Source organism: Tympanuchus pallidicinctus, unplaced genomic scaffold (genome assembly GCF_026119805.1).
Source record: "Tympanuchus pallidicinctus isolate F22 unplaced genomic scaffold, pur_lepc_1.0 scaffold8, whole genome shotgun sequence".
NCBI lineage: Eukaryota > Metazoa > Chordata > Aves > Galliformes > Phasianidae > Tympanuchus > Tympanuchus pallidicinctus.
The window spans coordinates 41,079,638-41,106,955 of NW_026294802.1; the positions used below are offsets into that span (position 1 = coordinate 41,079,638).

General features: G+C 37.4%; 1 protein-coding gene across 7 annotated transcripts in view; it reads left to right on the plus strand.

The window, feature by feature from the left end:
* Positions 1 to 27,318, plus strand: part of PTPRZ1 (protein tyrosine phosphatase receptor type Z1) — a 131,879-nt gene that overhangs the window by 58,545 nt on the left and 46,016 nt on the right. For all 7 annotated transcript variants that reach the window (XM_052668908.1, XM_052668910.1, XM_052668912.1 and 4 more), the window contains exons 3-9: positions 13,325 to 13,504; positions 15,597 to 15,748; positions 16,865 to 16,960; positions 17,218 to 17,284; positions 19,978 to 20,135; positions 21,571 to 21,721; positions 26,645 to 26,829. In XM_052668908.1, coding sequence (XP_052524868.1) covers positions 13,325 to 13,504; positions 15,597 to 15,748; positions 16,865 to 16,960; positions 17,218 to 17,284; positions 19,978 to 20,135; positions 21,571 to 21,721; positions 26,645 to 26,829 — 989 coding nt within the window. The remainder of the gene's footprint in view (positions 1 to 13,324; positions 13,505 to 15,596; positions 15,749 to 16,864; positions 16,961 to 17,217; positions 17,285 to 19,977; positions 20,136 to 21,570; positions 21,722 to 26,644; positions 26,830 to 27,318) is intronic.

Sequence of the window (27,318 nt, forward strand, 5' to 3'; positions counted from 1 at the left end):
TAAACCAGAGAAAAGAGGGAAAAACAAAAGCAAGGCAAGCTGAGAGATGACAAGGGTGGAGGGGAGTCTCAGTACAAGCCTTTATGTCTAATCTCCACAGAATAAAAACTTCAAGGACACCCATCAGTCAAGGAATTGTTTATCAGAACAATTAAGTGACAGGATATTAGAAAAAATAAAGAGATAATATAGAAAGAAACATAATTTTCAGCAGATCTCTTGTGACTCATAGTCACAATCTGGCAGCATTTTCTGTGAAGTTAAAAACATCTTTACTTTGAAGGAACAATTCCATGGAAACTCCACTAGCTGAAGTTTCTAGATTTGATGTTTCCCCATAGGGAAGTACACTGCACTGGAAACATCAGGTTCTTGGTATTATTCATAGATAAAACAGATTCCAATGAAGGGAAAGTTGTTGTTGCCTATAGCCAAGAGAAATTATTAAAAAAGAGTTCACAGCTGCATATGCAAAAAGCTGTCTCTGCATTTTCTCAGAAACTTTCATTTACATTGTGCTTTTGCCTTGCTTTCCCATTCCTGAGCTCACATTTTCTTCTAACCTAATATATTATTCCTTATCATAGAACTGATGGAGAATCATATAATTCACCTACAGAATTTTTTTTATCAGCCCCTTCATTTAGAAATCTCTGTGTAAATGTCATGTGAGTCACTCATGAGTGAGACTAATCCTCTCATATTTTGAAAATTATACTGGGGAATATAGATTCTGAGCTTCAGCAGCAGAGCAAGCCTTATTATGCCTGTGCTTATCTGTGAAGATATGCTGTAGCTGGAAACTCAGGCCATGTATCTCTTCTTTAACCGTCATAATATTTTGCTCCACTTTCCATCCCAATTGTAATTAAGGCCTACTACCTTAGTTGTGGGCAGTGGTATCTAGCTAGGAAGAAATCATAACCAGATCCTCAGAGACTGGGAACAGCAGGAGACCATAGTACATAAACTGTGATGCAGAGTGCAGATGGAGAGCACGAAGGACATTCTTCTAGGAAACAAAAAAAAAAGAAAAAAAGTTTTAAAACAATAACTGGCTGATCTAGATACTGTATAATCTAGGTGAGGTTTTTTTCTCTGTTTTTCCTAATTATTATCTTTTACATAAAATCTGAGATTCTTGTCTGGCAGAATAGAAATTAGGAATCATCTTTTGATAAGGAATTAGACCAATAGCCATGTAACTGTGTCAGAAATCTCATAATATATGCACTGATGGTGCTAAGTGCTGTATAGCAAACACTGGTCATTGTGCTAGCATAGCAAACACAAAACTACTAGAAATGTATTATATGTAATTATTTTAACAATTACATTTTGTATTTGCTTTAATAGTAGTGGACTTTGTTTTGAGACAGAAATATGGTCTTCCTATGAATAGTTCAGTAACATATAAGCTGTTTTATAGCCACCCATACATTCTGTGACCTGAATAGCTGGCTACCAACACAGACATGGTTGTGGGACTGGAGCCTAATTCAAACGGGAATCAAAAGACTGGAGAAATACTTTAGAATAATTATAATTAGGCTATGATGTAAGGCTTGTGTGACTCTGTAGAAGAGATGCGTGGAATAATCTGATCTTAAATGTGAAATGTGGTAGATATCATGCAGTGAATTGACTGTGTTGACTCCACAAATGCACAATTTCTAACATGTCCCATTTGTGAAAGTGGTGTTCAGAAGAAGGAGGACATCTGATTTTTTCTAAAATCTGCTGTCAGGATCTGGCTGTTGGGTTGTTGTATTAGAATTGAAAATCCGTGTTTCTGAATGGAGGCAGGTGTGATTTCAGGGCTTTGCTTCCAACTCAGTGCTGTTGATTGCATAGTCAGAGGGTCATGCCAACTGAGTAGGTGCCTTGGGAGACTGTGGCAAGAGATGAGCTGTTTGTGAATCCAGAATGGCCTTTGATGATGGTTACTCAATCTGGCAGTACCTCAGGGCACAGGCAGTGGTAGAGATCAGGTATAGGGGACTTTTGATGAAAATCTGGGAACCTATGAACTCTATGTGAAATGGTCTCTGAAGCCTGATTATCTACATTTTAGTTAGATGCACAGCAAGTCTGTACCATGGAGGTTTTGTCCCAACAGCTTACAGATTTGCTTTGATAGCTGATAATTTAGTGCAAGAACTGTGTGCCATTGTTTTAGTTATAGCTGGCCAGTTGTTGACAGTCTGAACAGAAAAGATACATGTCAGAAAATTTTTTCTCTTAGTCAGTAATTAAAATTGTAGTGTTTATGACAGTTGTTTCTCCTGTGCTGGGAGAGGTCTGATAGGTGATGTTAATGTGTTGGGAATATCGTGTGTTTCTCTTGCTCCTACCATAGTAGCTTCCCACTTAAAAGAGATAAATAAACCAAGAAGCATGCCTTTGATTTGGCCAGTCATGGTACAGTATTCAAGATCTCTTTCTCCTTTAAAGATTCACTTAATGGAAAGTAGTGAAGACTATGCTGGCAGGTGATAAAAAGGACCCTACATTTGATCTTTGTGTAACAATGTGAAGAAAAAAAGTAACAAGCTCTTCTGATCCTCTTCTATTTTATTATGTGCAGAAATGAAAGGAAAATAGTTCTTTCCTCATGGAGAAAAGGGAAAGAAAAATGATGGCACAAATCTTCATGAAAGTTGATTATTCTGTGTATTATTAGCCATAGGAAAAAAAAAAAAAATGAAGTGCTAAGCCATTAAAGAGCTTAGTGAATTTAAAGGAATGTTGATATGAAAACTGAAATCTTCATTGTGAACTTTTGGCTCTGAGGCAGTAGGTTAAGCTTCAGTTTCTATCTGTTCCACAATACAAGCTGTGCAGTGAATTAACTCTTCAGAAGTTTTATCTCTACAAGACTCACAGAGGTACAAGAAGTTAAGCGTGTGCCTCTGTAACAGTTAGTGCTGCTTCCTTCCCTATTACAAATGTAGTTTCCAGGATAGGATAGAATGGAAAACCTGTGAGAATAAATGTTATTAATGGCCAGTGAGTTTCCCGTCTGAAATGAGTCACACTTTTTGCTAAATAGCTTTTACCATTTCACTATTGAGAGTAACTATTCGCTATTGAAGTAGCTCTTAAAGTTCTTAATACTAAAAGATTTTTAAAGCCTGGTTAGATCTCTTTTTTTATGTCTGCAGAAGAAGAAATATATTTGCATATCACATTTGTGAAAGAAGTTCTTGGAAGAAATACCTACTGTGTAATTTACATAATGATGCTATCCCATCAGGGCTGGAAAGAGCCTCACTCACTGGAGGAGTTATTAAGGACTGTTTCTGAGGATGTGGTAACACTCAAGAAGAATAATCATGTGCTAGTGTCGTTTAAATTTAGCATGGTAGGTTACCAGAGAAAGAATCATCCATCCACTGACTTTGCTATTGTAGATCTGAAAGAATCTGCTGTAGCATCTGTGGGAAAAAATGGAAACATAATGATAGCAATGAAATTACACTAATTCCAAACCAATACCGTTAGTGCAGGAAGGTTTGTGGAATGTAAGGAGTGGGCTGGTTTTTATCTTCTTGCCACTTGCACGTATTTTGTACTTTAAAAAATATTCAGGTTGCCTCCCCAGACAAAATAATTGTTTCTGAAAACACACACGAAAGCCAAACTCAGGGCATCTTTACCAACACAGGCATTTCATGCTGCCTTGCTGTGTGACTCATTGCATTTAAGCAGTCTGTCTCTGTCTCAGTGTCTTAGGGAAAAAAGCATAACATTGCTTAAAATGGACACACACAGAATGGTGTGTCTGCGTGCATGAGACTCCTATCCTCCAGCATGCAGATTTAAATTTTGTGTGTATTTTCGTGTCCTTCTCAAAATAATACACTGCTATTATTTACAAACATGTGACTTTTTTTTTTTTTAATCATCCTGGTTGCCTAGCTACAGCAGCAGTTTGTTGCAGTACGTTCCAGAGTACATAGTGGCTGCTTTAAAAAGTTAGTGTTCATTTTCTTTTAGGGATTTTCTTTTATCTGGGGGGGCGGGAAAAAGAGAAAAGGGAATTAAAGCTTTTGCTATTGCATTCACAGTCCATGCTTATCAATTAGAATGGACTCTAAAGTCTAAAATACTATGTGATAAAAACTGTGAAGGTGAGCACACATACAGCTATATCTCCATCTATAAAACAAATTCCTGCCCACTACCTCCTTTCACCCTTAACATTAAGCAAGCGTGATATATATCGAAATTCCCATAGAAGTGTAATACCAAATTACACTATGCTGCTAAAAGGTGCTAGAAAGAAATCTAACTTTACTGTGCCATTATGTTCTTCTGGAGATTGGTAGGAGCTTCATTTTATAAAAAAATAAAGCTCTATAAATGAGAACCTGGAGAGCAAAAAAAGGTGATGCTCTTTTCGACGTTAATGTAGTTTATGTACTGGCACTTGCTGGGACTGACTGAGCAGTGATGTAATCCAGTATTCTTTTACCTTATATTTGTCTTGCTTTGGTTTATTTCTGTCTAGTCCTTGTTTTTCAAGATCTTCACATTATTCTTTTAAGCTAAGATAAATGCCTTTTTGCTATTCAAGGATAAATGCCAACCTTTTTCACAGCAGCTTGTGGATGTCTTGCATCCAAGGTTGCACAAGTCTTATTCAGCAGTGATCTTTATATGCATGCACAGCAGATCTGACCCAAAGGCCAGAGAACCCACCCATAATTTTTTTTTGTTTTAATATACATAAAGGAGCAGACTTTGGATCAGAGCTTATTAAACCTATTAATCTTGTATATTGGCTGGTAATAACAGGAGTTATTTTCCTTGGTGATAGCAACAAAGTAATGTACATTTGGTTATAGCAAAAAATGGGATGAGGGAGAGAAAAGAAGTGAAGAAGGAAAGCAAAAGGCAGTGGAGGGGGGAAGGGAAGGAGGGAGATCATACCACAAGAGAGAAAACAGTTTTGGTATTCTCAGTGAAATCCAACACTGTTAGATCTGTTGATGTGTTGAAAAGCTGAGAAGGAAATGATACCATTTTAAATTTCCTTGCTATAATTTGGTTCTGCCACCCAAGATCATTTCTAAAAGGCAGCAGAGACTACCTTGGTATAATGAGCAAGGAAATGCAAAGACTGTCATAGTGCCACTCATTAGATTTAGATGGTGATCCACACTCTGATATAAATGAGGGTTTTTGCTTCTGAAGATGGGTTTTGTTGTAGTCGTCTCCTGGGACTTCATCAACTACCACTTATCAGACAGATGCTGAATGCTAAACTTGAACTTCCTCTTTCTTTGCTCTTGTTGATGGTCATTTAAGATGCATTTTTATGGTCTGTTTAAAGTTGGCTCTAGCTTTGATTTAAAATAATTTTGTCATTCTCAATCGTTGCATTTCAAATAGATTAGTACTTGAACGATATGAGGTAGAGGGAGACACTACCATAGGCTCCATGTATGCTCCTGTTATGCTCTTGATACAAAGGCAAAATAGTACACGTCCTCTGTGCAGTAGATGTAAGTTTGAGGGCAGGCCTCCATTCCACTTCCAGGAAGAACAGCTGAACTGTGGTGAGGCTGTATGGTGTTGGAAAGCTGTTGCTGTTATCTTAAAAATCATGGAAGTGGTAGAGGGTGAAGTGTGTGACTGTCTGTTTCACACATCCTTCCTCTCCAACACTGCGCAACTGCTTAGGAATGGGTGAGGAGTTCTTTCTTTGGGAGGGACCAAACAGATCTTTGATATTGCCATGACACACAATTGTCAGCTAATTCTACTACACCCAATATGAAAAGAAACGTGGCTGTAGGGATCTGAAATTCAGTCACAGGCTGTTATTCTCAGTGCTGGCCAAAAGACATTGCCTATTTCTTACCCTAAAAGTGAGCCAGCTCCATGCATTCCAGTTCTGTTTTCAGCTGTGGTTATTTGTGATCTTGGAATTTTCTCTGTCACTTAGCAGTGCTGTATAAAATTTCGTGACCTTAAGTATCTTAAGGAAATCATTGTTACTATCTGAATTCCTTGGAGAAGTTTAGAAGTGGTGAGTTTCCAATTAGGGTTCCACACATTCCGAAAAATGAAATAAAAATAAGAGAAAGAATGTATTTATTTTTTATTGGATATTTTCTCATTTGACACTGTAACAAATTTCCTTCCTTAATACTTGAAAATATAGCTTGGATCTTAACACTACATTAATTATCAAGATTACTTGGCAAGTTTTCATTGTCTATTGCTACATCATTCTCTAACAGCATTTCTATGCAAATTCAGAAGCAATGGGATGAGAATAATAGAAAAGAGATATCTTAAAATGTTGATTGAATTTCTCCCATAATCTTATTCCGAGTGTAAACAACCATACCATTGAGTACATTGCAAATCAGTGATAATCTATATTTATCTGGCAAAGAAGTATTTGACTATATAGTTTCTGTCTAGCTTGCAATGGCCAGATACATCAAGGACTGAAAGAAGAGGAACAGCAAACAGTTGCTGTATTGAAAGTGAGCTGTCCATTGGTCTTCATCCTCCTACACGTTTTGCTCAGTAATTCACTTAGGCTATGAATCATTATCAGATTGACTCCCAGGAAGACAAATCACCAGGCAGCCACTGCATTTATAATACTGATTACAGTTGTCTATTGTATCTCAAGAACTGTGGTTTATTCTATCTGATTCTTTTTTTTTTTTTTTTTTCCGTGAGGATGAAAGGGGAAAAATACAATTTTTTTCTTCTCTCAGTTGTTTTTGGCTATGTTTTGAGCTGTCCTGGTGGTGAGAGATGTGGATGAAGCATAATGTTTATGCTCAAATAAAACATAAGATGAAAGAAATATGATGATTGGAGAATAAAAAAGCATTGCATTAAATTTTCCTGACTCGTCTGCTAATTTAGATATTAATAACAGACATACTTCACATGGGAAACAGAGAAAATGGGCATGACAGGTCAGTGCTGGGCCATTCTTTAGGATATTCTCCTCAAGAAAAGTCCATGTTTTTCTGTGTTTGTACAGCTCAGATATCTTCTTGTGTGCATATGCACACAATGCACAATCTTTTAGAATACAGTGAAGATATGCTGATACTTAGAAAAGTGACAATGCAGTAAAGAAATGTTAAAATAGATGTTCTGGCTTGCTCGAATGAATCTAGTTGCAAAACAAATACAATTTTTTGTTTCATCTGTTTCCTTCATTTGAAATGTCAAATCCTAAAGTAGTGCAATATCTGTAGGGAAATGTGTTGCATTCATTTATCTGCAACTGCATGTATACAAAAAAAATTATGGGATAAATATATTTGACTTTTGCTCATTTGAGCAAGTTACATTTTTAGTGTTGAATTTTGATCAAGTAAATATTGTTGAAGTTTGTAGAGTGACCACACAGTTACTGTATGGGCTGTTTTTAACATAGCCATCATTTGTTAGCATTTGACCTAGACACTGGCAAGCAGTCCTGTCTTGGAAAGCCCACAAGCAATTAAACTCTAAGACAGGCATAAAAATTGGCTAAGCCCAAAATTGGAAGCCAAAACTTCTTCTCTGCATTGACATGTAACTTCACCCCTTAGAGTCTAGACTTTTTCAATCTGAAGAATTTATGGGGAGTTTATGAAATTGTGGAGATAACTGAGGCTTTTTGGAGGTGAAAGAAAATCCCTGCAATGAAGATCAAGACAAAATAGAAGCACTGTTTTCTACTTGCTGGCGTGTAAGACTAAGACATTTCATTTATTTGTGGACAAAAATCTGCCTTCAGAATGCAGTTTCATGTAATATGAGGTATACTAATATCCACAAGGTTAATATCAGTGGCACTTATCTCTGTTGGCCAGTGGTGCAGCTCTTCACTTACTTATCCAGAATCTGCATTGAAGTCACTTTTCTATCTTTAGAGACTAGAAGCTGCATTGTGCAACCGTTGGTGCAAAGCTAAGTGTATTAATCATTCGTGGATTCCCATCTCCTCTACTGATCCAGTTTGGATGCTCTAACTAAACAGTGAAGCAGAAACAAAGAGCAGAAGGAATACTTCTACCTTTAGTCTTCAGAGCTTCAACTAAATTTAAACCTTGTCCTAACATAAATACCCACATATTTAATGGCCTTGCTTCATATTTCTCGTATCTTACAATAAAAAAAAATTGCTTTATAAAATCAAAATAGAAACACTAAAAACAATCAAACACCAAAAGCACTTTGAATTAAAGTTTCAGAGTGATATGTCAGTGACATCTTTGGTAAAACAGATCTATTCTGTCTACGCAGAACATATATTCTTCACTTTCCATAATTGTACTTTAAAAAGTAATGGAAGTAATGATATCATCCAAGAGCGAAAGATGAGAGTAGCAAATTAAGCAGCGGTAAAAATCTCTCACTCTTTTCTACTTCCTTTCATCTATAACATAACCACAAAGGTTCACAACAGTTTAAGTCTTGAAATAATAAATGGAATAAAAGCAGTGAAAAACTTTAATCACACCTATGATTTTTTTCTGGTCTACCTGTTATTTTACTCAGGCTGCACTGCCAGTTCCAAAGTCAGTGTTTATACCCTGCAACTGGTAAAAGTTTAGTCTTGAACTACACCTGCTGTCTTAAGTTGTATCCATATTTCTAGCAGTACTAGGTTTAAGTTCTTTCTCTATGAAGATATATTTGCCATTGATTTAAGAAGAGCATTCTGCAAAATTGTATATTGCATACAGGGAGCACTGATACCCGTAGTAAACAGCAGTACTCATCATGAAGACTTACAGCCCAACAGATAGGCATATAGTAGCATCTCAACATGCTGAGAAACCGCTCTCCTGGCAAGCTGCTGGGAGGATCACAGCCTACTCAGTTTCACAACTTGCTCTTTCTGCTTGCTTAGGCTGCTAACTTGTGAAGAACTGTTTGATAGATGCTTTTCTTTCAACTATTGTTACAAAAGACAGAAGTGCAGTAACACTCTGTGGGACAGATCTTCCAAAGGCTGCAGGAGGTAGAAGAGCAGCACGAAATGATAAGTGCATGCTTGTTGTAAGGGTGGGCTCATGAGGCTAAGGATGAGGAGCAGTGCTGAGTATAACATTTTATCGAAACAGAGTAGGCAAATTTTCCTTGGCCATTCTGCCTTGGGCAAGAATAGTGAAGGTTATGGTATACACAGTCTTCCATTAACTTGTCATCTGCTCAGGCTCATTTTCATTCATAGTGAATTGTCAGTTACTTCTTCAGAGCTGACAGCTTTGACAAACATCACTTCCTCTGTGCATTCTTCACATTACATCATGCACATTTTTATTCTCCTCAGGTTTCCTTCCGAGCAAAGAACAGTTTGGGGAAAATCATTTTCAAAGCTGAGTTTCAACAATATTTTCAAGATGGCTGGCACTGCTTTGATTTGTGGTTTCTGTGATAACACCTACAGTAAAACAATCTGCTCTTGTTTAAAAACATTTGGTTCTTATGATTTTACTTTGGCTTTCTGCAAGTCATGTAAACCACAGCAGTTTCACCACCTGCTTCCTGCATTGGATGCATTTACATCAGCATTTTGGATTAGATTGGGACTGGACTTCTGGAGGAAATCTTATGGCTGCTCCCTACTTTCCCAGCTTTGCTTCCCAAGGCAGAGTTGTCTCAGAATGCATGACGTGGATTCATCCCAACTGCTACTAAGCAGGAGAAGCACTGAAACAATATACCAAATACATTTCATCTGCCAGTGGGCATTTACCATGGAACCAGAGATAGGCTGAATTAAAAGCCTTCTGAAAAACGTATGGTGTGGACATCTGGTCTTCAGCCCCAACTGTTTCGCTCTATAAATCCATTTGTATTGGTCTGCAGAACATGATATATGCATAGACACATATTATGCTATTCAAACATAATCTGAATCATCACAAGTGAACTCCCATTCTTTCTGAAATTCCCCATGTTCCTTCTCCAATATGGAGCCTGTTATTGATTTCCTTTACATTTAATTCCATAGCTTTTGATCAATGCTGCAGTATCTCAGCAATTACTGAGTAAGTGTAGTTTTGCACGACTGACAAAATGTACACGTCTCATTCCTTGGTACAAAGGTTCTTTTTTTCCTATGAAATATCTTCCATATTGCCTGCATTTCTCAGTACTGAGATCACCTGTAACTGTTTCTGCAACTACAAGCAATTTAAAAAAAAAAAAAAAAAAAAAAAAGCAACACCTGCTGGACCAAAAAGAAGAAAAAGGGTTAAAAGTCATCAAATACCTATTCAGATTTTCCAGCAGGAGCATTGATTTTGGGCATTCAGTTCATTTGTCTTAGCTGGAAGACTATTGTCCTCTGCAGCCAAAAATACTTTTCATTTATCCTTGGATGATTTCAGCTAGCAGTCATACAACAAGGACAGACTTGCTTAATTTTTTTGTCGACCAGAGAGCGGCAGAAAAAGTATTTGCATTTTTTCTATACATAAGATAGATAAATTAGTTCCTTACCGTGTGCACAGGCAAGTGTGTGGTGTCCTACAATTACACGAAAATCACCATTCTAAAATTTATAGAGGATTCATAAAAATTCAGAGATGTTCTAAGATTTCAGTAAGGGATAAACAATGAAAGGAGAATCTCTGTATCACAATCACTTGACTTAATTGTTTCCACACATTAAAAGCCTGAACATTATCAAACCTTTGTAGCAAGCTCACATCACAGGTTTGAGGCCTAGCTGAGAGGTAGGAAATCATGTTCTTCACCTCGTCAGGCCTTCAGCTTCCCTCATTTCTTCCTCTCAATATTTATAACAAGCCTCACATCTAGAATGAATGAAGAAGCTTCTTAGCTTGAATCACAACATTACCATAGTGCCTACAGCTGGCATCCTACCATCCTAACTCCAGGTGCCCTGGCTCAGGATGCGGTGGTGGGTTACAGTGTTGACACAGCACTATCTTCTGGGATGTAGATTACTAATGTTATAATTAGCTTCATGCTAGGGATTTGTTATATTATTTGCTCATGCTCGGATAACAGCTACCAAGAGAAAGAATTTATGTTCTACGTCGCAAAGCAGGAATTTGAAACATGAAACTAGGAAACTTGGAAGGAAATGATAGTTTCTGTAAATTTGATGGATTTGTTTGAGTTGAACTTGATAGAGGATAGTAGGGAATTTAAAGGGAAGATGCAAGTCAAAAACATTTACGTTCATCAGAAGAAATCTGGAAGAATGTACCCAGGTGGTGGGAGGAGGATGGATTTTCCATCAATCCTAATGTTAATGGAGGAAGGAGCAGAATAAGGAAAAAGCATACTGAGTAGAGAGTCGTGATAACATCCTGAAGAAGAGATAGCATGTGAGCCAGGAGAGCAGGTATGACAGTGGAAGGAAAGGAGCTCTCTACGCATTGCCCTGAAACAGCAACAGCCTCTGGAAGCCTTGGGAACGGAGGAACAAAGACAGAGATGAGAGTGGAGAGTGCAGCCTAATTCTGAGGGACAGCAGTGGGTAGCCAGCCAGGCCTGACCTAGCAGCTTGGAAAGCCACAGAGTTGGCTGAAGGTAGATCTAGAAACAAGTGCCTGTCTGCAAGGATGCACAGGGAAAGCTGAGAATTGTTATTTCTCCCTGTCTAACCTTACTTGCTGTTTTGAAAGTTCATTATTTCAATTTATATTGAAGTAAAATTGGCTTTTTTGGTTTTAAAGGCCTTCAATATTTGTTTAAAAATTCTCTTATAGATTACCTGAGCGTATTCATCAAGTTTAAGTTGACTTGGACTCAGAATTTTTCAAGGGAAGCTTTAAAGATAAGAAGTGAAATAATACTCTGTTCACATAAAAATCACATTAGAAATCAAGTTATTGCAATGCTTGTCCAGGTTATAAACTATAGCTCACAGCTAATGCCCAGGAGAAACATTACTTGAGGATGAGCCGGAAGCCCACCAGTGTGCCCTTCCCAAAGGAAGGGCTGCTCACTTAATCAGGATTCTAATCTCCACCTGCAGGAAATTCAGTTTCAGTACACTGTGACTGAAACTTTTTTATTTGCTTGGCCATTGTGCCTAGCAGTTTCTTCTGTTCCTGACTGAAAGAAGTAAATAGCACGCCATCTGACCTGCAGTACTTCTGATGTGGCAAGGTGATATTGGTAACTGGCCTGACTTGATCCTTGCTGAATTATTTAGCTCAGGTATGTTTCTAGGTAGCTCACTATCCAGATGAGCATCTTATATTACTGCCATTGTCATGGTTACAGGTCTGCCTGCATCTCCTCTCCCCTCACTGAGTTTTCTGAGTGCAGTATGAGGGCTGTCCTTGCCTGGGGTGCAATACAGCCAATCTTCCGCTGACAGACATGATGTAAAAAAGCAGCCTGTAAATGAGCCATGGTTCATTTCATCATCTATGATAGAATTTGAATGTGTGCAATGGATTCATTAATATTCACTTGTGACTAATAGGAAGTGAAAGCTAACTGAAGCAGCTATATTTTCTTATATCTCCACAGTCAAAACTTGGTTTTAATTAGTTTATTAGTTTATTTAGTTTAATTTAAATGCCATCAAAATCCCCTGTCAATAGAAAATATTTGTATGTGTTCAAATGCATACACCACCAAAATGCTGTGTAATTTATATTACTGCAATATACAATCCAAAGATTCTCAGGTTAGCTGCTAACTTCTCACACTGGTCTGCAGAGTACCTGCTCAATTCTTACGGAGTTCAAGTATGTTGTGCCTGTGTCTGTGTAATCCAGTGCCCTGGAGAAAGTGCCCTGCTGTGGCACAGGACCTCCTGACAGTTATCAGAGCATCACAAACTTTCTCCTTTTGCTGAGTAAAATCACTTATCTGTCTCTGTAAGGATTACTTTAAAGATCATACTTTTATTTATTAAAAATCTTCTGGGCTGATTGAGTTCATCAGGCAGAAGGAATGTTGATGACATTTGGATGATGAAAGAGTTGTTTAGAAATTAGGGTTTTGCAGTAAATTCAAATTCTTTTTGAATGACAGTTTCTTTCATCTAAAAGCTTATTTCTCTCTCGTTTCATTTATTATTTCTGTATGTTGTGCTTGAGGCATTTTTGTTGTGTTCTGCTTTCCCTGGAGATTCATAATCATTTCTGTATGATATCTAAAATCATCAAAAGTGACCTAATTCTTTAAGGTAGAATTCAACAGTACTTGTGCAGAGTTTTGCAGCAGATGAGACCAAAGAAGAGAAGGTATTCTGACCGCAGATTGCAGACTGTGTTTTGAATTACTCACATTGAAAAATATATGGATATCAGTTTAGGTTTAAATGTATTTACTGCAGTGTTTTGATTTCTAGGAACTCTGAACCAAACGGACTGGGGAAAAAAATATTCAGCTTGCAATGGTGCCAAACAATCTCCTATTAATATAGATGAAGACCTTACCCAAGTGAATGTTAATCTAAAGAAACTTAAATTCCATGGGTGGGAAAAGGAAACTGGAGAAGATACTTTCATTCGCAACAATGGCAAAACAGGTAAAATATCATGTTTCATGTTTGGAGTTTAGAGTACTTAATAGTGATAGAGGACAACAAGCCGTGGATTTTTAATTACACCTTTTTCATTTTCCTTTTCCATAGCCTTTGTGTTCTGAATTTATCATTTTAATAACAATAATAGAAAAAAAAACTACACAATTGATGACTATAGCCAAGCATAATGGAAAGCCACTAAAGCACAAATGAAAATAGTGTTCCAGATAGAGCCAAGGAAATCACAGCATTACTATCATATCATCGTGAGCACTTCACTAAGCTGAACAGTAATTTACTGTTTTCTACAAAGTAATGATATCTATTACTTGGTGTCTAGAATTTTAAATGAATATATAGAAATCATTTTTTTTTTTTAAATACAAATAAATTACTTACTCATCTGGAAGCACTTCGAGGACCAGTTGTAGTTTCAAAAATCTAATGGTGGTGGGATTCATCCACACATCAACACCTGTAGTGTAGACACATGTATGAATTATTCACTTCAACTCCCTTCTTCAAATTTAAAAAAAAAGAAAAAAAAAAGAAAAAAAAAAAAAGAAAAGAAGAGAAACAGGTGCTTTTGTAGTCTGATTTGTTTGTTCTATCTTAAAAATGTATTTTAGGAAGAGATGATTCACGGCTCAGGGACATGATTTAGTGAAGAGTTGTTAGAGTCAGTATAATGTGGTTAGGTTGCAGTTGAACTTGATCATTAAGATTTTTTCCAACCTGAGCAATTCTATGATTCTGTGATTCTGTGGCTACAGAAAAGAAGCTTATGGTGGCAAATATATTACCAGACAAATATTTTTCAACCACTTTGCTATAAATCTAGGATAGCAGCATCTAAACGCAGCTTCGTGGATGCACTATAACTTGTTTCAGGTGCTGATATGAAGGAAGGCATCTTCTAACAACTATATCTTTGTCTCACAGCAGTGCCCAGAAAATTCCTGGATCAGTCACATTTTATTTTATTTTATTTTATTTTATTTTATTTTATTTTATTTTATTTTATTTTATTTTAATTTTCATAGAAGCAGAGAATGACTTGAGTTGGAATGGACCTTAAAGACCTTCAAAGTTCCAACCCCCTGCCATGGGCAGGTTTACCACCCACCAGTTCAGGCTGGCCAGGGCCCCATCCAACCTGGCCTTCCAGGGATGGGGAGCTACCCAGCTTCTCTGGGTATCTGTGTCATTGCTTTACCACCCTCAGAGTCTAGATACCACATACAGTGCAACTCATCAATCTCTTGCTCAGATTCCTGGATCCTATGTGGACTGGTGACTTCCTCTCATAACCTCGCCACTTGCTTGAAAAGTGCATTCAGTTGGGCATACCTGCATCCACTACACTCACCTTCACACTCAGGCCCTGCAGTTCCTGCAGCTGATGGTCTGGGCTTATGTTTTGTACCTTGGGAGGTCGGTTTGGTTGTTTTTAGTGCTATTGCTCCTACTTTCTGTTCTTGGTGTCATCATATACTTCATACATACTACTCAACAAATCGCTTATTTCCCATTTGCTCTATTAACTGAGGTAAAAAATATGTTTTTCTTTTAAAGAGATACCCAAAAAAACATTCTTTAAAGTCCATAAAACTGGTATTCCTTCTGCAATACAATTCAGATACTATAAGAACTGCAAAGCTCTTCAGTTGAAATTCTTTTCAAAGTCTTGAGAAGATAAATGTAATGGAATTGAACTTCATTAGTGCTGTTTTAACAAGAGATCAAACAATTCACAGTCATTACGTGTGGAAAAGCCAAATGTAGGGGTTTGGTCTATTCCACCCTGCTAATTCCCTCCAGCAGACAAAAGTTCATTTCCATCTGCAGTTTGCATGCAATTTTGTCCAGCTTAAGAGCCATCATCACTTATTCCCAGGGGAGAATTAACAAGGAATTAACACATTTTTTACTTCAAATGACCAACTTCCTGACAAATTATGTATAAAATATAATAAAATAAGCATATCATATTTGCCTTTTTGCACCTGTTCTGAAATATGAGAGTCGTAGATGCCTTGACTAGCTTTTATATTGACACTGTTGTGTTTGTTTTCCTCTCTTTCACTTTGTTTAGTGGAGATTAACCTGACAAATGATTACTATGTAAGTGGAGGTGGCTTAGATACTGTATTCAAAGCAAGCAAGATCATTTTTCACTGGGGAAAATGCAATGCGTCATCGGATGGATCAGAACATAGCTTGGAAGGACAAAAATTTCCTCTTGAGGTACAGTATAGAATAGATTTTGAGAATTTGTCATTCTGCAAAAAGTAACATTGTTTACTATGCACCTTTGTTTATCACATAATTAAAGCTTACTGGTGAATTTAATCATCACTTCAATCCAAATTAGTAATATTTAAGCGATGTACTTGAGAGCAGCAGTGTAAGGCATTAGTCCATTGAAAATGTCTAACCTGCATTTTCCTGTGTCTTCTGTGATGACACTGGGAGTTGGTCCTGCTAATCTGACAAAGCTTAAACCCCCACAGGTTTGGCCCATCTTGTGCCCCAGTGGTGGAGTATTTGAGATTGAAACTGATTTTTCAAACCCAGGCTTCACTGAGAGCCAGGAGCTGCTCCACACTTCAGACACTTTGCATTTCAGTGTTAAAGCAAAGCATTAGTATCAATGTTCTCCTGTTTTCTAAGGAGAGCTGTGAGCTAGGAGCTTTCCCTGGGAGGTGTTATTTTTTTTTTTACCTCACAGCTATCTAAAGTTCCCACTCATACTCTACCTATCCCACCAAGACATCTAATAGAAGATTTACCTCACCTACCATCACATGAAAAGTCACTCTCAGTAGAAGACTGTCCCCTTCATGTCAGTGACCTGGCATTACAGATTTCCCAGTTCAAAGTTAGAGAGGAAGGGCTGCAAGAAACCCAATGCCCGTGACAGCAAATGTGGGCACAGAATCCTAGGAAATCTTTTATTACCAGTGTTTCTCTATGCTTACTGCAAGGCAGGTGCAGGAGGGACAGCCTGCTTTATTATTTGTGTTTTACAGTTGATTGCAAGACTGATTTCCTCTGAGTACTGTAGGTTAAATATACGGTATCAGCTGGCTGTCCAGGCTTGCTGTATTGCCTGTGGATAATGATGTTCTCCTTGAAGGACAATTCTTCCAGACTTAATGATTTTCCAGTGTAGAACTTTTTAGATAGGTAACAGTTGATTAATTCTGTTCTGTATATTCATATCAGAATATACAGTATATCAATATCCATGTATTTGTGCTAAGTTGGTTGGCTGAACATTTATACACAAACTAGGAATAAAAATAATTGCATTGATTGTCTTTGTGTATGTAATACATGTTAATATATATTTTTTTGCAGATGCAAATCTACTGCTATGATGGAGATCTATTTACAGACTTCGAAGAGGCAATTAAAGGAAATGGAAAGTTAAGAGCTTTATCAATTTTGTTTGAGGTAAAAAAAAAAGTCTATGTGTCATTATCAAGCTTTGAAACAGCAGATGTTCAAACTGAATTTAAAGGGTTTTAATGTGTGATCACTGTGTTAAAAATTTGCATATATTCTTCTTATTTATTTTCACCAAAAAAAAAAGCAGATTTGCAAATATTTATGCACTGTTTAGCCCATGTATAATTTTGGTGGTAAACTGCAACCTTCAATTTTATTTTTTCAAGAAGTGTGATGTAAAAAATGCAATTTCTTTTTAACAGATTGGAGTAGAAGATAATCCGGATTATATTCCAATCATTAATGGAGTAGATAGTGTTAGTCGTTTTGGTAAGTCTGCTACCATGTTTTATTGATTAATGGTTAGACTAAATTCAATTTCAGCATAATTATGAAAGCTTAAAGGCATTGGGGATCACAGTTCTCAAGAGCATAGATGCATATATTTTGTTAGAAATAAGACTTAATTTACTTCAAGACTGAATATTTGTAACAACACTAGTAAGTGTAGATGAGTAAATATAATTATCCCAAAGAACTTGCAACTTTTAAAATGCTAAAAGTCACGTGAAATGTCTGATTTATCCCATGAATATTCTTAGGCATAGATTTCTGGAGTATCGTATGTGGCTGGAAGCCAAATAACACTGCTGAACCCTTCCAAGATGTGCTTTACAAACACTGAACCTGAATATTAGTATTCTGTAGACCCAGTGGAGAGAAATGCTTATTTCAGTAGCTGCTATGTGAATTTGAAATGATTCAATTATATTAGATCTGTACTGGCATTATTTATACTAGCATTATTTATACTGTCTGCTGACGCTGCTTTAGAATTACTTACGGCTTTACCCCAAGCACATGGACCTCTCTTTCTAACTCTGTTTCAGAGTGGCTTCACAGAAGAATAAACACAAAAGACTGATGTTCTGCATAGGGGCATTTTCTTGTCCCATGGTTGGCCATGACTGACAAAATGTCCAGCATTGCATCAGTTTTCCTGCATGTAACCATACTTCAGTTTTGTAAAGCACATTGGTATCAATGAGTTGAAAGTGTTAAAGGCTATTAATGTCACTATTTTAAGAATTTTCAAATGCATGACACTAAATTGTTTGTCTTCTGAGAGCTAATATTGTTCAATAAATATGAGTGAGCATCTTCCACAGATTGCAAAGGCAGAAGAGAGAGATATATAAATCTGTCAGAATTCACTATCTTTGTATGCCATCTTCTGTGAAATACAAAGGAAAGTGAGTAATACATCAAGATGGATGTTGTGCTACAGCTTTGCATAGGAGCTGTAAATTATCAACAGAATGATTCAAGATACAGCCACTACATAGCATTTCAACAATGAGCAGAATATGGTTTTCTTGGATGAAATGCAAATGAGCTCTCAAAATTCAGGTTACAAGTAAATCAAGTTGTTCATCTCAAAGAAAAACATATAGCACACAGTCAGTCCTTGCCTGCCTTATGTATGATCTGTCCTTATCAGTCACATCTGTACTATATGTATTTGAATCCCAGCTGCTGAATTCCCAAGCTGTGCAGAGGTGTCCTATTCCATCCAGACAGAGTCTCTCTTTTTCTTAATTCTTTGTAGGTGTTTGCCTTTAAAGCTAGGCTGCTTATTATATTCAAAGGCATTTTAAAATACAAACTTGCAGAATCTAAAGCAATATTCATGCTATAAATGAGAAACTTCATGTCCCCAAACCTCTACCTAGCATAGGCTGACCATTCATTCTTACTCTAGGAAAAATATAGCAGCAAAAAACATTATCAGATAATAACGGTACTTACTGTCTAAAGGTGTTAACATGAGGAATGAAAGGATGTGTTTGCCTGGCATTGCTAAAAGTTTTCATCATATATGGATTAGAGAGGGGAAGAACTAGCTTTCAAATGTTAACTCTGAAACAGTCACTGTGCAGAAACAAAAGCATCAATGATCTGTAATAAACTGCTAATATAATTCACCGTGAAGACAAGGACAGATCAGAAATCCACTTAGGACTCTAAAAGTAATAGACAACAAATGAATGCACAGTCTGAATACATATTAAATATTCATAAGTGAATATTTTCAAAAGGACACCATTTAAAATCAGTTACTTTGAATAGAAATAAAGTGTATGAGGATCTGCAGTACTCCACAGTGTGAAAAACAAGTATTGTTTTGGATACACCAATCCATAAGGCAGATCATTGATAATTGTCATAAACTGAAAAATTCTGTCAAGAGGAAATTGGTACCATTTCTGCTAATTTTTGGTGCTGGACCCTACTGCCATATCAGCACAGATTTAGCTTTCTGTGGATGGACTGAGCAATTCATCATGCTTGCTCCCAGCAGACAAAGGTACCAGGTAAACTGCTGACCTGAAAGAAGTGATATTATTTTCAAAGGAGAATAAACAGAAAGGTCATAACTCTCCTGGAGAAGGTCTTTGCATCCTTCTCTGCTTTGCGTAAAGCTGTTATTGTCGCTATTTTAAAACTCCCATATCTAATGAATTTCTGCTTCTGCAGACCTGAGTACTGCAGCTCTCAGATCTGTCACTGTGACAGTTCCCACCAGCAGAGATTTTCTGCAGAAGTTAAGGTCCTGTGAGAAACTCAACAAATTCAGGGAGAGCTCGAAGTCATGTGGTGAGATCAACTAGAAAGGCTTAACATTTTTTTCTTTGAAGTTCGTGAGTGAGGCAAGAATTTGGCATCCCGGACAATTACTAGAACACTTAGTTGAACAAGATTTTGTGAACAATATGCTGGTTCCCATATTTGCTCCTGGAATAACCCATTATACTTCTCCAAATAAGCAAAATTTGTATTGAACAATATTCAATCTAAATAGAAAAGGTGCGGCAATTTATTCTTACGCTACCCTCTCTGAAAATTCGATTCCAAATAGCCTCAAAATTAGTGAGGTTCCATAATAGGAACTCGTTGGGATAGTGTGATTTCTATTTATTCATTACTACTTTACTCTAAAAAATGTTTGGTTTCTTTTTCAGGAAAACAGGCTGCCTTAGAACCATTTGTTTTGCTGAACCTTTTACCGAATGCAACAGACAAATATTACACTTACAATGGGTCTTTATCAACTCCTCCTTGCTCAGAAACAGTTGAATGGATTGTGTTCAAAGATACTATTAGTATTTCGGAGCACCAGGTAATTCATTTAATGTATTAAAATAAAACAAATATACATCATAACATAAAATAAAACAAATATACATCAAAATAAAACAAATATAAATCAGTTACAATGCGTATGGTAAAAACTCATGCCATTTATTACCAGCCCAACAGTCTGGCACATTTTTTTTTTTTAGTATTAAGTTTTTTTGTGCAGTCATCAAAGGTAATCTCTCCAATGTATCTGGACCTCTGGTCCAGACAGGAAAAAAAATGCTCCTTTGGCATTCCCCTGTCCGAACAGTGAATAGAGCATAGCTCTGTCAGAAGAATGGTTGAGAAGTCTGGTCTTGTTCAACATCTTCATCAATGACCTTGATGAGGGGATAGTGGCCACCCTCAGCAAGTTTGCTGATGATACGAAGTTGGGAGGATTGACTGACACGCCTGAAGGCTGTGCTGCCATTCAGCAAGACCTGGACAGGCTGGAGAGCTGGGCAGAAAAAAAACCGGATGAGGTTTAACAAAAGCAAGTGTAGAGTCTTGCATCTGGGGAGGAATAATTGCATGCACCAGTACAGGCTGGGGGATGAGCTCCTGGAGAGGAGCTCTGCAGAGAGGGACCTGGGTGTCCTAGTAGATGACAGGTTGGCCATGAGCCAGCACTGTGCCCTTGTGGCCAAGAGGGCCAATGGCATCCTGGGGTGCATTAAAAAGAGCGTGGCCAGCAGGTTGAAGGAGGTGATCCTCCCCCTCTACTCTGCCCTGGTGAGGCCTCATCTGGAGTACTGCATCCAGTTCTGGGCTCCCCAGTACAAAAAAGACAGGGATCTCTTGGAAAGAGTCCAGTGGAGGGCCACAAAGATGGTGAAGGGCCTGGAGCATCTCTCCTATGAGGAAAGGCTGAGTGAACTGGGTCTGTTCAGCCTTGAGAAAAGAAGACTGAGAGGGGACCTGATCCAGGTCTATGAATATCTAAGGTGTGGGGGGCAGAATGGTGAAGCTGGACTCTTTTCAGTGGTGAGTGGAGACAGGACAAGGGGAAATGGCCGGAAATTGCAGCATAGGAAGTTCCGCATGAATGTGCACAAGAACTTCTTTACAGTGAGGTGACGGAGCACTGGAACAGGCTGCCCCGGGGAGGTGGTGGAGTCTCCTTCTCTGGAGATGTTCAAGACCTGCCTGGATGCCGACCTATGCGACCTGCTGTAGGGAACCTGCTTTGGCAGGGGGGTTGGACTGGATGATCTCTGGAGGTCCCTTCCAACCCCTACAATTCTGTGATTCTGTGATTTTGTGAAGTGCAGGTGGAGTAAACCAGTAGATACAGACTAGCAAATTCAATGCATTCTGAGGAAACTCAACAGGGATAATTTCCCAGTGCCATTTTTCCAGGGTTTTTCTGCCTCTTAGAAGAAACGTATTGATTTGTTATGACTTCCAACTTCTTTTTTTATCACCTCTTCTAGTTAGCAGTGTTCTGTGAAGTCCTTACGATGCAGCAGTCTGGCTATGTGATGCTGATGGACTATCTGCAAAACAACTTTCGAGAGCAGCGATATAAGTTTTCTGGGCAAGTGTTTTCCTCTTACACTGGACAAGAAGAAATTCATGAAGCAGGTATTTACTGAATAGTCACTCCTCTTTTCGTGGGTAGAAAGGCGATTTTCAGTAAGAGAGTCATCCTAGTATGAAAATACTCATTTTAAATTGTGTGGAAAGTAGCACAGTGTGTTATTATTCATAAATCTATCACTTCAAAGAAAAAAACTGGCAATCATAAAACATGTCAGATTAAATGGAGTGGAAAATTAAATGCTTGTCTCGACCAAACGTTCAGTGAAGATCACGTCAATTCAAGCTTTCTTGCGCTGCCCTTTTAATGTGTTTCAGACCTAAACAAAGCTGCCCTTTCAGGGGCTGCAGGAGGATTTTGTTTTACAAACCCATTTGGTTCTTCGTTGTATAACATGCATGCCTCTTCAATAGAACGTGACATCACCAAATTCATTTCACGTAGACTGCTAAGAAAGTGATAGATGTAGAGAATCCCAAAAGCCAGAATCTGACCTCTGTTTTACCTAAAACCTTGGGGAAGCCTGTGAAAGTTATGTGACCAGGACAGCGTATGGAAGTAAATGATTTTCACACTCGTGAGCCAAGAAAAATAAAAGGAATCATCATTTATTTCTGCACTACAATGAAGGTAGATACTGGGATCTGATATTTTGTCTGTGAGCATAATATCCATTCAGATAAGGAGAGAATGTCCAACCTAAAGATACTAGGATCCTTTTTTCATTGGATTATACCATTTAAAATTGGAAGGCCATTCAACTTCATGTAATGATGAATTGCTATGCAGTGCATCCCAAATGCTTGTGTGAGGTTAAAATTTCATACTTAGCGTTTTAGGAGCAGATAATTTTGCATTTGCTCTAGGTCCAGTTTCAGAGTAGGTTAACAAGCTTATTCAATTAACCTGTAGATTTGTTTAACACAGAACAAAGGGGTTTCAGTCTATGAAGTTTAAGAAAAAAGTGTCTTGCACTGACATCACATCACAAACACAAACAGTATTTATTCCAAACTATGTACTCAAGGTATCTAACTGTAGATTAAAAATTCTAGTTTGATTGTAGACATAGAAGGACTGAAAGAAATCTCTTAAATTTCAGGTCTCCCTGTATATATAGTCACATTTCTGTTAACATTAATAAACACTGAATAAATGCAACATCTTATATGCGTACGTTCATACATCCAAACAAAAAGGCCATTATAGAATTCTTTTCATGTAAAAATCAGAGGATCATTGCTTTTTTCCCCTACCTTTTGATAGAAGTTAAATTAAAATCCTTAAGAACTGTTGAATTTACGTGCTGAGATGTGAAGACTACAGCATGAACACTTCTGGACATTCTTGGTGAGGAAATGGAATGTAACATGGGATCTAAAAAGTCATTGATGTCTAAACAAAGTGCAGTGATTCCACAGCTGAAAACCTGGATTTGAATGGAAATAAATAAATAAATAAATAAAAAATTGAACCCAGATTCAACTTAAAGAAAATGTAATCAGCAAATATAGGGTAAAAAAAAGAAAAGGCATCCAATTATGTCTCAGTAATACTTTGTATAAAATTCAGAGAAAGATAAAATCCTGTTGTTTTTTTTTTTCTATTCATATTTGAATAAGTTAAATTTGATCAACTCATACACTGCACAGACTTCCTGATGATGATGCTAATGAATCTTATCTTCCTCAATGATGCAATTGACATGAAAAACTTCCAAGCTGGATGGATTGTATTTTATTTCACAATTTATTTCAGAACAGGCAAAGATAGGTGCATTACAGTACGATATTCAAAACCAGCTATTGAACACTCACGTATGTAAAGCAGAGATCTGAATTCAAGCCCAGCAGAGCCTTGAGTAGGCCTCTGACTTCTCATGAACTGTATTTTGCTGTTTTGAGACTAAAAAAAAAAATAAAAAATCAGCTGAATATCTGTGACTTCCTTCCTTGTAGTCCCTTTGCCCAGATTTTTGAAATCAGCATCAGAGCAGAAGTCTTTGATTAGAGATGTTGATACATGACCTCCTGGCTTTTCCCAAGCCCTTGAGAAGGAAAATGGATGAAGACAAGAGCAGAGCACAGGCAGGATGACAAACAAAAATTTGAAGAGGGGGAAGAGACAACAGCTTGGGAAGGAATACAACAGGTGTACAACAAGGTGCACACAGCTATTATGCAGGCATATTGCTGGCTGCTGCTCAGAGGAACGAGGCTAAGCATCAAAAGAGTGAAAACAACTGGGAGAAGAACTTCACTTTCCTTGGAAAAACATACCTGGCAGGGCAACATGGAAAAGAGTCAAAGTGAAATAAATTGTATTGGAGACACCAACCCTCCAGCTTTAAATGCTCTGTAATAGCTAATTTGAGCACAGTCAAAGATGTCAGACCCAGATTCACTCTGGTGAGCAAAAGAGGAAGGGAGGAAAAATGACAGTGGAGAGAAGTTTGCAGTGTGAGTTTGGAGCAAGGAAAAGTTTGGCAGGTATACTACAAAAAAATATTTGGAGAGTTATTTTAAATACCTTGCAAAATATAATAGTGGCTTGATTTATCAAAATATGTATAAGTTATATATATTATATACATATATATTAAAATATATAAAATCTAAATAAATAAATAAAATAAACAAGAAATTATGGTATATATAATGCTCAGAATTAAGAAGGGATTCATTTTTGCTGTCTAATGATTTCCTTGTGCCCTCTGGTGGATATGAATTGGGAGGACAAGCTTTCGTTATGGAATGAGATGTATACAACTTCATTTTTTTTATTTTTTTATTTTTAGTTTGCTCTTTGCTTACTCCAATTAGGAGTGTTCAGTGGAATGAATAAAAATGATGTGCCAAATAAGTAGGGCAGTAGATTCAGAGCCTGGTAAGCTGTACAATTCAAACTGAATTACACAAACCAACACTTCCTCTTATTAATGCACACAAAAATCGCACATCTTCCATTAAATCAAACCAGAATTTGCAGAACTTCCCACCTGTATACAGGCTGGCAGAAATTTCTGTCTCAAAATTCTGAGTATTGAATGCCCTCTAGTGTTCGACAGGTAAATTGCCAAGTTAATGGAGTATCTTCAAATTGTGATACTGTCAGGCAAAAGACGTTGTAGTATCATGACGTTTGCTTCCTTTATGGGAATTCCAAAGAATCTACAACTCTTGCTTTCCTAATTAGCTGGATAACTTTCCCTGCTTTCTACTAGATGCTCGCAGTTTGATTTAAACGTGTTCTCAGATTCTAGAAATGTTTCCTGCTTTATTACAAATAGAGAATGACCATTTAATTACTTGTGCAAAAGTCCAGTTAAAACTTTGCAATATCCTTACAGACATTTTCATGTGTAATATTTAATTAAATGATATTTTTCATGTATTCTCATCAATAATTTTGACTTGCTCAATAGACAAAATATAGCAATAGAGATAAGGTAATAAATGAAAAAGTAGATTGAATAATATTCCTTTTCAGTCCATATAAAAGCAAATAGAAAAGGAAATTCAGTATGGGTGTGCCCAAGTATAGGAAATACCAAAAAACTAGGACAGAGGCAGAATTCTAGTCTCAGTATTTCAATCACAGTCCTTAGCATCTGCAGTTTCAAACATGTAAGAGGAGGGATTTATAACAGTAAATGTTAGGGACCCGTGGCTTTCATTCCACTATACCAGCTCATATCTGGCTGCTGTGATCTCTTTGCAGTTGGTAACCAAAAATTAGAGAAGACTTTTGACATTCATCAGTTCTATGTGTGACACTAACAGAGATGACGAAAGCAAGGAAGGAAAATGATCTCAGCCTGAATGATTCAGCTGTACATTGTTTTGGTTTATATTTTCTTGTATCTGTCAGTCATTTTTCAGTGACCTTAAGATAAATACTTTGCATTTTCTGCTGGTGCAATTTTTTCACAGAGGTTACCTTGACCTTGTATATTACTTTCAAGCTACACACAGGTACCTGCGTGATTTAAATACCAAATGACAAAGTCTCAGCACATTTCTGGCACACTGGTAATCAGTACATCTCGATATATCTAGAGATGTATCAGAAGATTCATCTTATTTGAATAAGATGAAAAATGTGGTACTGGGGGAAAACTGGAAGACATGCAAAAATAGCTGCCTGGCCAGAGTTTGTCTGGAGTGCGAGGTCCAGGCTTACCAAGAAGGTGTGCATGTGTGAACTTGGAACTGCAACAAGCTGGGATATCCAGGGCAATGCTTAGAACATGATGATAGGAGCAGGCTGGCAATGTCTGGAAAGCATTCTCATTTTGCCAAGCTCAAAGTGCCTCATACCTCTTCTGCACTTCTTTCAACCTCCCTCTTGGAAGTCAGTTCTACCTAAGCTAAATGAAGGCAAAGGCGGTTCTGGTTGGAAGGTGGTGTGCAAGGGCAAGAGATGAGGAGGAGACTCAGACCTGTTGGTCTAGATTGCATCCACAGACTCTTTTGGTGCCTCTTACTGGACTTCTTCAGTGGCTGTTTAGATAGTGAAATGTAGTCAAATGAAATAGCTACCAGCTAATCTTATGCATTCTTATCCCTCCATGTTTGTCTTTCATCTCTTCTACTAAAAGGTTCAGAATTCAAGTATGATATATTTACCTTCAATCTTCAGAAAGAATCTGTTACATATTCCAATCTGTTGTAGCTGTTGGGAGAGTGTGCAGACCTTCTAAAGCTACTAGAAACTGAACACAAGTCTTTCTCAAAATACAATATTAAAAAGAGGGGGAAAGAGGTCCCAAATTAACTTGTTTTTGCTTAACTAGTATCAGGACTCTGTATCTTTTGATAGTGCATGCCGTCTCAGATATTTTAATAGAAAACTAAAAGTGAGGCCCATTAAAGACATTAAATGATTTTGATGGGAAGTGGATCAAGACCTTTGGAGTAATTTCTACCATTTAATAAATATCATGTTCTTTATTGTCCTTCTTTCAGTTTGCAGCTCAGAACCTGAAAATGTCCAATCTGATCCAAAGAATTATACCAGTCTTCTGGTTACATGGGAAAGACCTCGTGTTGTGTATGATACCATGATTGAGAAGTTTGCTGTCTTTTATCAACAGTTGGATGGAGAAGACCAGACTAAGCATGAGTTTCTGACAGATGGGTATCAGGACTTGGTAACTGTGAACTCTTCAAGTTTCATTGAGAGCGGTGATGACAAAGCAGCCATTAATTATTCTAAGGGTTTAGGTAGCTGGGAGCTAATTTAATATAAAAATTTGGCTGCAGCTTACAAAAGCTGTGCTTGTCTCTTTGGCTCTGAAGCTACAGAGACAATTAAAAATAGGAAAAAAAAAAAAAAAGAAAAGCCTCTTTTGGCCACAGGCAAAGAAATTTCTTGGAGTTCTGTTCTGATTTGCCTATAGTTTTCCCGAAAGTATATGACCATGTCAAGCTCATTGCTCCTTAGCCATAAACCCCTTAGTCAATTAACAGTGATCTGTACTTCATTGCTCACTGGTCTGCAAAGAATTACCTACGCTAGCAGCTAATTAGATTTGGTACAATCATACCGCTATAAGTATTAAGTTACTGATTTACTGCTTCATGGTATTTCACTAATGTGATCTGTTCTCATTAGCCTCTTCAAATATTCATAAGCTTAT